Raw genomic sequence first — 11,728 nt, forward strand, 5'->3', positions numbered from 1 at the left:
CCAAGGGCTATCATGAAATCGGAGCTGCAATTCGTCTCTCCGTTTGGTTCTGACAGCCAACTGCTTCATGCAAGCACTGACTAGCTGGCTAACCCCTGAAAGCAGCACTGTCCTCCTCAACCTGGGTCTCAGAGTGTGGCCTTAACCATCTCGAATCCGAGGCTGGGACAATGCAGAACCGCATAAGTGGCGTACCTGACAGGTCCACTTGCAAAAGCGACGAGCAAATCACTTAGGATCCAGGGATTTTTAGCACATTGATATCATTTTGGACTAGCTAGTCAGAGTCAAAAAGACTCCCTTTGCCTTTGTCGCTAATTATGTTGCTTCACCAAAGCAATCGAGTAACTGGCCATAAACCTCCCCGGAAGCTGCCCCTAACAAATCCATCGCCATGTATCCCTGTGCACTTCTGCCCTTCACTTCATTCACACTCGGGCATTTCACGTCGAGGCAATGTGGCCGAGGTCCGAGCTAGAAGCTTTCACTTCATTCTTCTCCTCTGCAAATGAACCAGTACTCTTTGTTTCTGCGTATGTTGGAAGCCAATACAGGAAATAGGAAAACGTGCTGAGATGATTAGGATCGGTCGGTGGTGAGTCGATAGCCCAGAGGTCCAGATGGACCTTGAGGGTGGAGCAGGTTGACGTTGTTCAGAGTCATTTTCTGCGTTAATGGGCAGCACTGGTGATGCTGTACTGTCGTATGTCGCTAAAACTTCGTTCATGTCCGATGTCGCATGCAAAAGATTGCTCTTGAAGCGTCGATGTTATCCCATGAGTCGTTGGTCATCGCTGATGTAATTGCATGTCGTATTGATCAGAGTGGCCATTCAGATAAGAAAGTCCGCATGTCACATAGACTCGTTACGGATTTGCCATGTGCTAGAGCAAACCCCGCGCCGGATCCGACATACCCATTGTTGTTGGAAGACCGAAGTCTTCAGAGGTTTGGATGAGAGGTTCAGTGTCGAGCAACACTAAGCCGTCATTCCGTTTCAACGATAATCGCCGTTGCCAGTGGTTATCCTCGTACCAGAACGAAGCCTAACGTCGAAGACTAGAGCATTAGTCAGATGCTATTGTAAACCTCCACGCAACCGAAGCAAATCGCAGAGGAGATCCCTTACACGGAACCATAAGGTATTCAAGTACTCACATCCTGTCACTTCCTCCCTGGTCGTTGCCGCTAGTGCCGCGTTCGATAACCTTGCGTCGGGAGCTGGAGATGGCTGCTGGTTTGCCTTGAGTCGAAGTGTGCTGTGGGGTGGGAACACCAGTGGCTGCTGCAGTGCCGGTATGGCCACGTCGTGGTTTCTCCTCTTCCTCCTGAGCGGGTTGGTTGCCTGCTGCTTGAGCAATGGCCTGAGCATTCTTCTGATACTTGTACACAGTCCAATCGAAGACGTAGTCATACTGGAATGATTCACGAACGAACAGATCACGGAAGATCTTTCGGAGGTAGGAGTAGTCCGGCTTGTCGTCGAAGCGGAGGGAACGGGTGTAGTTGAGGTAGATGGCGAACTCGTTCGGGAAACCTCGGCAGAGAACCTCGGTTGGAGTGGTCATCTTCTTCTCCATGATACGGTCGTACTTTTGCTTCTTAGTAGCAGCCTTGAGACCTTGCCATGGGAGAGAGCCACGACAGAAGTAGAGCATAACATAGCCGAGAGACTCCATGTCATCACGGCGAGATTGTTCGACACCCAAGTGAGTGTTGATGGAGGCGTAGCGGGCCGTTCCAGTCAAGTTCTTGTTCTCACGATATGGGATGTGAAAATGAGTCTTGGGGTCCCGGTATTTCTTTGCCAAACCAAAATCGATGACATTGACCTGATTGCCTCTCTTGCCAATACCCATGAGGAAGTTGTCCGGCTTGATATCACGGTGGATGAAGGACTTGGCGTGGATGTACTCGATTCGAGAGATGAGCTGGTCGGCCAGCAGGAGGACGGTCTTGAGGGAGAACTTGCGGTTGCAGAAGTTGAACAGATCTTCCAAGCTGGGGCCGAGGAGGTCAAGAACCATGGCGTTGTAGTCACATTCTGTGCCGAACCAGCGGACGAAAGGAATGCCGACACCACCGGCAAGAGACTTGTAGACACGGGCCTCGTACTCGAGTTGAGGGTGTTTAGCCTTGACCGATTCGAGTTTGATAGCAATCTCTTCACCAGAGATGATGTTGGTGCCCAAGTAAATGTCACCGAAACTGCCACTACCGATCTTTCGTCCAATGCGGTACTTGTTACCGACACGCAGATCCTGTCAACAAACCATTAGTATGGGGGGTCCTAAATTCTTCTTTTTTGCAGTCATCACAAAAGAGAAGTGTGCTGTTACGGCTCTGACCATCCTCCTTGAGGCTCGACGCCGAACACTACACGTTGTCACGTACCATTGTCGTCATTTTGACTTGGGAGGGCAGCAACTAGGCTGCAAGATGTGGGAGTCTGGTAAAAATGATCGAATAAGAGGGTTGCAGTTGCAGGGAGGAGATGTTGTCGTCGGCGTTGTTGGATTTGGAAACTGAATCGATCTCGGCCTGTTTTCGATTCGACGTCAGTAGGAAGGCGTTGAGAGCGGTGAAAAACGATGTGAGATCGAGAACAAAACAAAGGTGAATGCCTGGCTGTGACGTGCCTCACGCCAGACAGTAAAAGTCGATTGTGATAATGATGGAAGAAGATGGGACGTGAAGAAGCGTAGGCCGCAGGCTGAGGTTGAGGTTGGACCGGTGTGGGCTGGGCAGATTGGCGTGATATTGGGCAGCGTAGCAGAAGGATGACTAACCTGGTGCAGGAAGAGGTCAAACGGAAGGCAAACCGTTGGCCTGATGACAAGTGAGTCGGATGCTCACAAGTCTTCAAGCTGGTCAATGAGACCGAGAGAGTTGTCGGAAGATTGCAGATGGAGAGATGAGGGAGAGTGAGGGAGAGAGAAGGACCAAGAGAAGGTCAGGTTTCAAGGTCACGCAGAGATGAGCGAGGTCGCAGTGCCAGGTTTAGCGTGGGCAAAGTGAAGGGGGGGCCACTTTCGCTTCGGCCGCAGCTGCCCGCCCTGTGAATTCACACCCGTGACTGCAAAAGTGGCTCATTTTGGCCATCCATGGGCCCATTTCTTGGCCCGTTGAATCTCTCTCGAGGCATTCTTCACTGTTTGCCTCGTTTGTCGCCTATGCGAACCACCAAACCCTGCCGTCGGCGGTCGCTTCCCGGGCATGCTCTAGGCTTGAACAGCAACTTCTGGGCTCTTTTTAGGCCGGTGAGGCTCGCGCCTGAAGGCCTGATTTGCTGCTATCTACCTACTCTACACGGCGGAAGTTTTGTTTGCTTCACTCGTTGGGCAGCACTCCCAATCCCCAACTATCTCAAATCCCATGTTGCATGCCTTGTCCAATTGGCTAGGTCTTTTGTGATTTATCTGCCAATCGAGCGAGTGATCATAACTCTTTCGATCACGAGAGGACGTTTTCGCAGATTCAAGGATCGGCCGGAAGGGTGAATAGCAACACTTCCTCATACCAACCGTACAAACAGGCCAATCTTGGATACACTGCTCGATTGCAATCAGGAGATCCGTTTGTGATGCTGACTATTCTGCGTCAAACCACGACTGATTTACAAACGGATCGTTATCCGTGTTAATCCAATAATGCCTTTTCCTTTGGGCTAACCAATAGTACCCCCAAAGTGCCCTTTAGAACACCTGGCTCAGAGATTCAATTATGTTGATCTCTCAATAATCGGGCCAGGATGACGGTCCAGAACCTGCAGTTGTCGGATTCGGCATACTACGTAGTAGACGTCTCACCGTTCTTGAGATCGTTGCCGGCGTTCCAGACTTTTCAAAAGGCGAAGACGTTGGGTGGATATGAACTCTATTGGGATCGCCGTAATACCAGGGGCAACCCGGTAGGTCGTACAGTATGAAGCCGATTAGCAGCGTTCGTAAGATGAAGTTCTCTACAAGTCCGTGAAGGCAGCCTTGAACACGGAATGTACGGCTTACTATTAGGCTCTATTACATGTCTGATCATCATCAGTAAGTCATATTGATGTCGGGCAGTTGTGGCTGGTGACGTTTTGACTTCCCACGCTCAACACCTCAAGCCACCGCTAATGAAATCAATCGTCATCACAGAAACCCACGAGGAGAAAATATCAATTCAAAAGCCTCGTAGTCCGCCAAACTGGACATGTATCCTTTGTTTGCCTCGGAGTGCTGAAGACGAAGAGCGTGAGAGAATTGGTGCGAGGAAGCCTCGTTCTGTGCAGGACACGAACGATCTGAAACATGGCCTGGCCTCAGATCGAACCCAGCACCTCTCATCTGACCTACCTCCTTCTCTCTTTCTTCCTGATTCTGTACGCCTTGTTCTCGGAGCTCATCCGCAACCGAGCTCACCTTTCTGAACCTCCCCTCGCAACTCTCACGGGCATCGTCTTTGGTCCCAAAGGAGCCCCAATCCTCGATCCGATCGACAAATGGGGTTGGGAAGACAATATCACTCAAGAGCTCACTAGAATCATCACAGGGGTACAATGCTTCGCGGTGGGCATCCAACTGCCAGCCGGCTATGTCAAGCGGCATTGGAGGAGTGTCGGTCTTCTTCTGGGTCCAAACATGATAGCTGGCTGGATCATCTCCACGATTGCCATACACTTTATCCTCAAGACTACCTGGAACACAGCGCTCATCATTGCAGCTTGCTTGACCCCGACAGATCCGGTCCTTTCAGCCAGCGTGATCGCTGAAGCAAAGTTTGCCCAAAGAATACCTCTCCGAGTCCGCCATCTACTGGCAGCAGAGTCCGGGTGCAATGATGGAACCGCTTTTCCTTTCTTGTATGCCGCACTGTATGCTACATTGGCGAATTCTGCGGGTAAAGCCGTTCGGGAGTGGTTGACCAATTTGCTTCTCTGGCAATGTGTGACCGGCATCATGATTGGGGTGGCTCTCGGGATTTTGGCAAACAAGGTCCTCCGCTTCAGTGAATCGCGCGGATTTATTCAGGAATCCACGCTGTTCGTTTTCTACTTCCTCATGGCCATTCTCTGCATTGGGGTGGGTAGCACCCTAGGGCTGGATGACTTTCTGGTCTGCTTCTGCGCCGGCGCTGCCTTCTGTTGGGACGGATGGTTTTCAACAAGAACAGCAAGGATGAAACTACCAGATATCCTGGACCTGATGCTGAATTCGACAATGTTCGTCTACTTTGGGTCCATCATACCATGGGGGTTGTACAAACACAACCTCGCCCCCGGACGCATGATCCTCTGCGTCCTAGTGATTCTTCTCCTTCGGCGGCTGCCAGCGATCCTCATACTCAAGAGACTGATCCCCGATATCCGAACGTGGCATGAGGCATTTTTTGTCGGGCACTTCGGGCCCATGGGAGTTGGAGCGCTCTTCCTAGCTATCGAGGCTCGAGCTCGGCTGGAGACCGGCACGTCAGAACCACTTCCTCATCCCCCGGTGGACGCGCCTCACCAGGACGCCCTCGGCACGGTTTGGCCTGTAATTTGTTTTGTGGTACTCTGTTCGATCATGGTTCATGGACTCTCACCCTTGTTCATGAGCTTAGCAAGCTCCTTTTTGCGAGAGCCGAAGGAGAGGGCACCTCTGCTGGGTGGCGAGGAAGAAAGACTGTATGGGATGGCATCCCACGAAAACGAAGTACCTGCGGATGAGCACAGAAGAGAGGAGATAGAGGAAAATGCAAACGAAGAGATGTGATGTAGCGATGTAGAATACAAAACGGTCAGTCTTGATGATGTGGCACATCTGGCATGAGCAAGGGATCGTGCTGTTGACCGTGGGTGTGGTACTCCATACCTACCTGTATTCATAGCCTCTTCATACAGCTTGGGACGTGCCTCGGCCAGATCTGGCGGAACGTGTCCGCCTCTCTCTCATCGGGGGAAAATGTATTTCCGAGGGACATCAACACCTACCAATTTCCGTCCATTCTTCCCTCCCTCATCATGCCGATAGCCGGAGCGGAGAGATACCTCTTATTATCAAATGAATAAAGCTCTCTCCGGTCTCTCTCCGCCTTCGAGAATACACACATGATTGACGGGGGACACGTGTAGAGGGCACTACCGACTAATCCTTCTTCACCTTCGCAACGACACGACCACCATAGGATTGCCAGATTCGACCCCACCACAATGCGTCCCGTCCAATACACAAGTCATCCCTACATCTTCAAGACGCCCCGAGGCAGTCTCCAAGGAGTCGAGCAACGCACAGCCTCAGGCGAGCCCATACTCTACCGCTTCACAAAGGTCCCGTATGCCCTTCCGCCGGTAGGCTCACGACGATGGCGCCGTCCACACCCACTGCCATCGGACTTCTCCTTTGACAGCAGCTCTGGCTCCGGCCAACCAGGCGACTATACACAGTTCGGCCCCATCTGTCCACAGCCTCACTACGCGCACGATGGAGTATACGTGGACAATCCCGCCGCCGCTCCGCCCATCGACAACGTCCAGGACGAAGACTGTTTGTACCTCAACATCTGGGTTCCAGCAGGCCCTGCCCCGAAGCAGGGCTGGCCGGTTCAAGTCTACATCCATGGCGGATGGCTCCAAATCGGCAACGCAATGCAAGACCACACCCATGACCCGTTCGACTTGGTCAAGGACGTGACGCCTAGGATCATTGTCTCGCCGACCTACCGACTCAACCTCTTTGGCTTCCTCGCCGGCGAAGAGCTCGCCTCTCTGCACGAAGAGCCGGCCCCGTCAAACTTCGGCCTTTGGGACCAGCGATGTGCACTTGAATGGGTCGCCAAATACATCGGCCTTTTTGGCGGCAATGCCGATAACATCACGGTCGGCGGCCTCTCCGCTGGCGCGAACTCGACATTCTTCCAGCTCAACTACGACAGTATGCTTCCATCCTCCCAAAGACTCATCAAGCGCGTCTACCTGTGGTCCAACGCTGTCGCCATCCAGCCGAATCCCACCGGCGCCCCAGTCTTGACCTCTCAGTTCAACGAGCTGTGCTCGCTCTTCAACATCCCCGCCTCCTCGACTCCAGCCGAGAAGCTCTCCCGCCTCCGTGCCATTCCATTCCGAGACCTCGTCACCGCCAACACCAAGATGAAGATGCACACCTTCCGTTCCAGCACCGACAACGCTTTCATCCTCCCGACCTTTCTCTCGTCACTGCACAGCGGGTCATTCACCACCCGCCTCGCTCAGAACGGCACCTCCGTCCTGCTTGGCGAAGTCAGTGACGAGAAGGAGCTCTACAAGTTTGTCAATCCGCCGTCGGACTATCCGGGCCTCCTACTCCAACTGGCCAATTACTATCCGAAACCTGTCCTCGAGGCTCTCCTGAAAATCTACGACCTACCAACTCAAAACTCGACCGACGCCAATGCCTGGGCCGAGGTGTTCAGCCAGATAGTCGCAGACAATCAAGTTCACGCCTCGATTCGAGGCTTGACGCATCTCCTGCTCAACCCACCATCCCATCCGAACGTCACGCCGCTCCCGCAGAGCCGCGTCCAACGGTACCGCATTGCCTGGCGAGCAAAGAGCCAGGACAACTGGGTCAAGCCGGAAGTCGGAGTCTGTCATGGCGGCGATATGCCCTTGTGGTGGGCGTCGGCGTGGCGACAAGACTTCCAAGAGACGGACAAAGAAGCGACTAAGAAGTTCCTCGAGCCTTTCGCACAGTTCCTGCGTGGCGAGGAGGTGAGTTGGGGCTGTACTAGCGAGGATCGGTTGCGGTTGTTGGATAAAGATGGATCGGTCAAAGAAAACGTGAAAGATGAGCTTTGGGAACGAGGAATTCAGGTGTTCAACACGGTCTGGGAAGCGCAGAAAGGGACCGTGGTGAAGGACACTTCATTGGACAGTCGCCTGTAGATTAACAGGATCTGTATGAAAAATAACCCCAGAAACTACGTAGCACAGAAATAAAGCTTCGACTTCGTCGAAAAGCTGCAAGGACTGCACAAGTAGCCAGCACTTAACCTTGGAGAAATGCTGCTTGGTCTCACATCTTTGCTCTACTGGAAGACCATCCATGTCCTAGCATAGTTCCATCGTAAGCTCTTTCGTCATGCCTGCTAATATTGAGGCGCTGAAGCCCTTTCATACCTATGCGCTTGACTGTATCCTCCCTTTATGAACGTACTGTAGTCTCCCTGCGGCGTCGACTGTGCTTATGGCCATGATCGTTGCCATTGACCGTGCCGAAACCCAGCAGCTGGGCTTGCTTCGAGAGCAGCATGTTGTGCTTTGGAGCCATCATCAGCGACGACTCCAGTCGGTGTCCCCGTGCGCTTGTCGCTCTTGACCTCCCACCCAATCCTCTCACCACATATGCTGTCAGGTCTGAGACTCCTCCGTGTAGCTCCTCTGGTATATGTTGTGTCACCTGTCCCAAGTGGCTAGATGATGTGGAAACTCTCCAGAAACTCCCCCTGCTCATCGAACCGGAATGTCTCAGCACTCTGCTGTCGTTCTGGATTTGGTCCGATTGGTTCAGGAAAGATCGTGCACCCGAGGGGCAACCAGTTGGGAGTCAATGTGTTCCTTCTGCGATCTTCCACCGCAAAGTATCCAATCCGCGTATAAGTGGCAGATGCACCACCACTAGCCGGATCGATACACGCCGCAAGAACAATTCCTTGAGCTGCAAGAATAACTTTGCGAGCCGAACCAGGATGCGAATCGATGAGTCGGTATGCGCTCGTTCGTATGATAATGGCAAGGGCGCGTCTTGTTGAGCTGAGATCTTCAGTCGAATCGAGGCGCACAACAACACCTGGAACTTTGGATATCGTCCACACGCCGTATTGGTCGACTGACAAATCCAAGCTGGGCGCTTGAAGATGGAGCATAGCCGAGATGACCATCCCAAATTCACTGCCATCAGACGTAGTGCAGCTTACCTCTAGCGCTCTAGCCACGATCCAGGAGTTACTAGCAGGCTCTGCATGCACCACATACCCATCCTTGGACGCCCAAGACCATGACGGGGCACGATATTCGGTGGGAGGAACAGACTTCGAGTTTGGTCGGATGTACCACAGCAGGCCGTGCATGAGATGCTTGCGCCAGAGTCCGGCGAGAAACTGATCTTTCATGACCACACCGAACAGTTTTGAGACACCCGCCACGGCTAGAATCTTGTCAGCTTGGAATGACAGGTGGCGAAGAGAATAGTGTCCAACAAAGCTCGTCCAAACAGTGAAAAGCGTCGACTGAAATGGATGAAGCTCGAATCTTTGATCGCCCCCTGCCCGTCTAGAAGCCTCAAGCACCGAAGCGATTGGTCCTATTTCTTCGTCATGCAGGAAGTAGCGATCCTTGTCAACATCGGGTAGGATCTCAACAGGCCTTTTGTGTTGCATGGTTGGATAAGTCTCACAAGCTCGAAAGCCTGAGCATTCCCAAAGAACTTGCCGAGCACCGAAGTAGACAGTACGAGGGGCAAGGATTTCCTCTTGAAGCACCCAGCCACGGGTTGTCAGAGGCATATGAATGAGCTCTCCTCTCCATAATTGTAGGTCGTTGATGAGGTACGACTTCGAGAGCTCATGATCCTCTGCGTCCAGACGTACACTGTCGCTGCTAACCACTTCGGGGTCCCGTGTATTAAACAGACCGTCTTGCCTTCCTGACAGGGCCGAGATATTACACAAGGCGTTGCCAAAAACTTCTGCCATGCCGACTGCCTCTTGCTGAATGTCTTTCAATTCATCTTGACGTATACCTTGGAGCAAGATTAGCTGAGAGGAGACATTCAGGTTTTCAGCATACATAACGAGTCGATCCAGAGATAGCGAACGCCTAGATGTCTGGCCACTAGAATGGCGTCCTGATATGTGTCAGGAAGGACAGACAAAGGCATCCCACGAAGCATAGCTTCCTGAGTATCTTGCTCAAGTTTGAGCATATCTTGCCCCCATCTGTGACTTAAAGTGATATATGGGCCTGACAACTCTTCGCGCGCAACAATCGCCAACCTCCAAAAGTCATCATGTCCGCCGCTAGCACCTACGTCGATCAAGCGGCTAGGGTAGATCATCGGCTGTTGTAGTTGCTGCAGGCATTCCGGATGGGAGGCCGACCAGACGCAGTGTTCAAGCCAGTGTCGAATCAGGTCAAGCACTCTGGAATCTGAGGTAGAGGCTGCATTCTTGACTGCAGTAATGACAGGAACATTTGGTGGTCTTCATCCGGTCCTCTATCAGACAACTTCCAGGCCAAAGTGAAGACAGGAAGTGAGAATGATGCAGTAAACGCGAAGGGAAAAAAGCCCACCTTGAGGTTTGAGGGGCAACAGTGACTTGAAGGTAACCGTATGAGTAACCCTTTCCCTCAGTGGGTAAACCATTAAGATCATGGCCGACGATCGGGGTCAATTTGCATCCTAACCTGACAAGACTGAAATTAGGTGCAGCAGTAAGCGACTTGTCGAAGGCGATCAAGTTGTCCTTTGGTAGGTCCGAGAGGATGTGCGTCCACTTCCCATCTCCAAGTTGAATACGCAGCCTTGTGCACAAGTAGCATTTCGCCTTGATGGCGGCCTCGAACTCGGTGGTCGTGACTTCACGCGTAACCTGCCCGTCAGGTGAGAGCAGCTCAGATTGTTGTATCAGCTGTCGACAGTCGTCGCATAGCATGTCGGGCGGCGATGAACATTCTAAGAGTAACACCTTTGAACTGCAGAGATAGACTGTAGACGTTGACGTGCTGAGAGAACCGGTGAGGACGGAAGTCTTTACCGTCAGATATGTCTTTTAGGGAGAATTATGAAAAGAAACACGAAGAAAGTGGCCATCTCGAGGGAAACAACACAGTCAGACATTCCATTTATTCCCTCTACAAAAGATCCCCATAATGTGCCGATATACTCCATGTTTGCCCTGTTTGCTCATTGATGCCCCAAATCACGCAATTGCCCATGGCACCCACATGGCCCCTAAACAGCCTCATCAGCACCACCCCAAGCGCCTAAACATAGCTCCCAGACGCTCCCCATCATCTCCCAAACTCCCACTGTCTCACTTCCTGCTTACCAATGGCCCTTCCCTAACGTCGTACGCCATTTGTTTTATACCAACCCACTCACGCCTCTCCACGGACGGCTTCGGACTAATGTTAGTGACCACATTCCCATAATCATTGAGCAAGTTTCCCGCAACCACAACCGTCTCCGATCGTCACCCTCGTTACGAAGCACGTTTCCTGTTGCTTCTGTGGACCGTGTCCCCGTTTGTTCCTTGCATTGCATACCCAAACTGCGCACAAGTGCCTCATCTCGCCAATACTAATACTAGTACTCCGTCGTTCCCACCACCTCACTCTCAACAACACATACAACACTTTTGTAGCGCTCCAAATATCCAAGACTCACTTCTCTCCAGTTCTCGTCTACACACCAACAAACATGTCTGACCATCACTACAAATTCAATGTGACCATGACCTGTGGCGGCTGTTCTGGCGCCATTGAGCGCGTGCTCAAGAAACTTGATGGTATGTTGACTCTCTACCCACCCGTTTCTACCACTTCCTGACATCTCCCCGGAACAGGTATCAAAGATTACAACGTCTCTCTCGACACCCAGACCGCAGACATCACCACCGCTGACTCGGTGTCCTACGAGACCGTGCTCGAGAAGATTAAGAAGACCGGCAAGACGGTCAACTCAGGAGAGGCCGATGGAGTTGTTATGGCTGTATAAACGAGGACAATGAC

The 11,728-nt window shown here is 52.1% G+C and overlaps 5 protein-coding genes across 10 annotated transcripts; 3 read left to right on the forward strand and 2 right to left on the reverse strand.

Moving 5' to 3' along the window:
* Positions 1–246: 246 nt before the first annotated feature.
* PV05_07890 lies at positions 247–2,947 on the reverse strand. Of its 5 annotated transcripts, none has more exons than XM_013457366.1 (4): positions 2,790–2,947; positions 2,395–2,541; positions 1,159–2,261; positions 247–1,046 (listed from the first exon to the last, which is right to left on the reverse strand). In XM_013457366.1, the coding sequence occupies exons 2-4, from the start codon at positions 2,404–2,406 to the stop codon at positions 998–1,000; spliced, it is 1,164 nt and encodes a 387-aa protein (XP_013312820.1). In that variant the 5' UTR covers positions 2,407–2,541; positions 2,790–2,947; the 3' UTR covers positions 247–997. The 5 variants fall into 5 exon arrangements, with proteins under 5 accessions (XP_013312820.1, XP_013312817.1, XP_013312816.1 ...); XM_013457363.1 differs by having other exon boundaries at positions 247–1,059; XM_013457362.1 differs by having other exon boundaries at positions 1,130–2,261.
* Positions 2,948–3,952: 1,005 nt separating this feature from the next.
* PV05_07891 (uncharacterized protein) lies at positions 3,953–5,882 on the forward strand. Its single transcript, XM_013457367.1, has 2 exons — positions 3,953–4,040; positions 4,140–5,882. Exon 2 carries the CDS (start codon positions 4,293–4,295, stop codon positions 5,733–5,735), a length of 1,443 nt encoding a protein of 480 aa, XP_013312821.1. The 5' UTR covers positions 3,953–4,040; positions 4,140–4,292; the 3' UTR covers positions 5,736–5,882.
* A 110-nt stretch (positions 5,883–5,992) lies between these two features.
* Positions 5,993–7,995, forward strand: PV05_07892 (uncharacterized protein). Its single transcript, XM_013457368.1, has one exon. It carries the CDS (start codon positions 6,173–6,175, stop codon positions 7,880–7,882), a length of 1,710 nt encoding a protein of 569 aa, XP_013312822.1. The 5' UTR covers positions 5,993–6,172; the 3' UTR covers positions 7,883–7,995.
* Positions 7,850–10,819, reverse strand: PV05_07893. 2 transcript variants are annotated; one of them, XM_013457369.1, is made up of 2 exons: positions 10,289–10,819; positions 7,850–10,197 (listed from the first exon to the last, which is right to left on the reverse strand). In XM_013457369.1, exon 2 carries the CDS (start codon positions 9,784–9,786, stop codon positions 8,410–8,412), a length of 1,377 nt encoding a protein of 458 aa, XP_013312823.1. In that variant the 5' UTR covers positions 9,787–10,197; positions 10,289–10,819; the 3' UTR covers positions 7,850–8,409. The 2 variants fall into 2 exon arrangements, with proteins under 2 accessions (XP_013312823.1, XP_013312824.1); XM_013457370.1 differs by having other exon boundaries at positions 7,850–9,737; positions 9,785–10,819.
* Positions 10,820–11,417: 598 nt separating this feature from the next.
* Positions 11,418–11,714, forward strand: PV05_07894 (uncharacterized protein; the record flags this gene model as incomplete). The annotated part of the gene is made up of 2 exons (XM_013457371.1): positions 11,418–11,505; positions 11,563–11,714. The coding sequence occupies 2 exons, from the start codon at positions 11,418–11,420 to the stop codon at positions 11,712–11,714; spliced, it is 240 nt and encodes a 79-aa protein (XP_013312825.1).
* Positions 11,715–11,728: the final 14 nt, after the last annotated feature.

Source organism: Exophiala xenobiotica (assembly GCF_000835505.1).
Source record: "Exophiala xenobiotica strain CBS 118157 unplaced genomic scaffold supercont1.5, whole genome shotgun sequence".
Classification (NCBI taxonomy): Eukaryota; Fungi; Ascomycota; class Eurotiomycetes; order Chaetothyriales; family Herpotrichiellaceae; genus Exophiala; species Exophiala xenobiotica.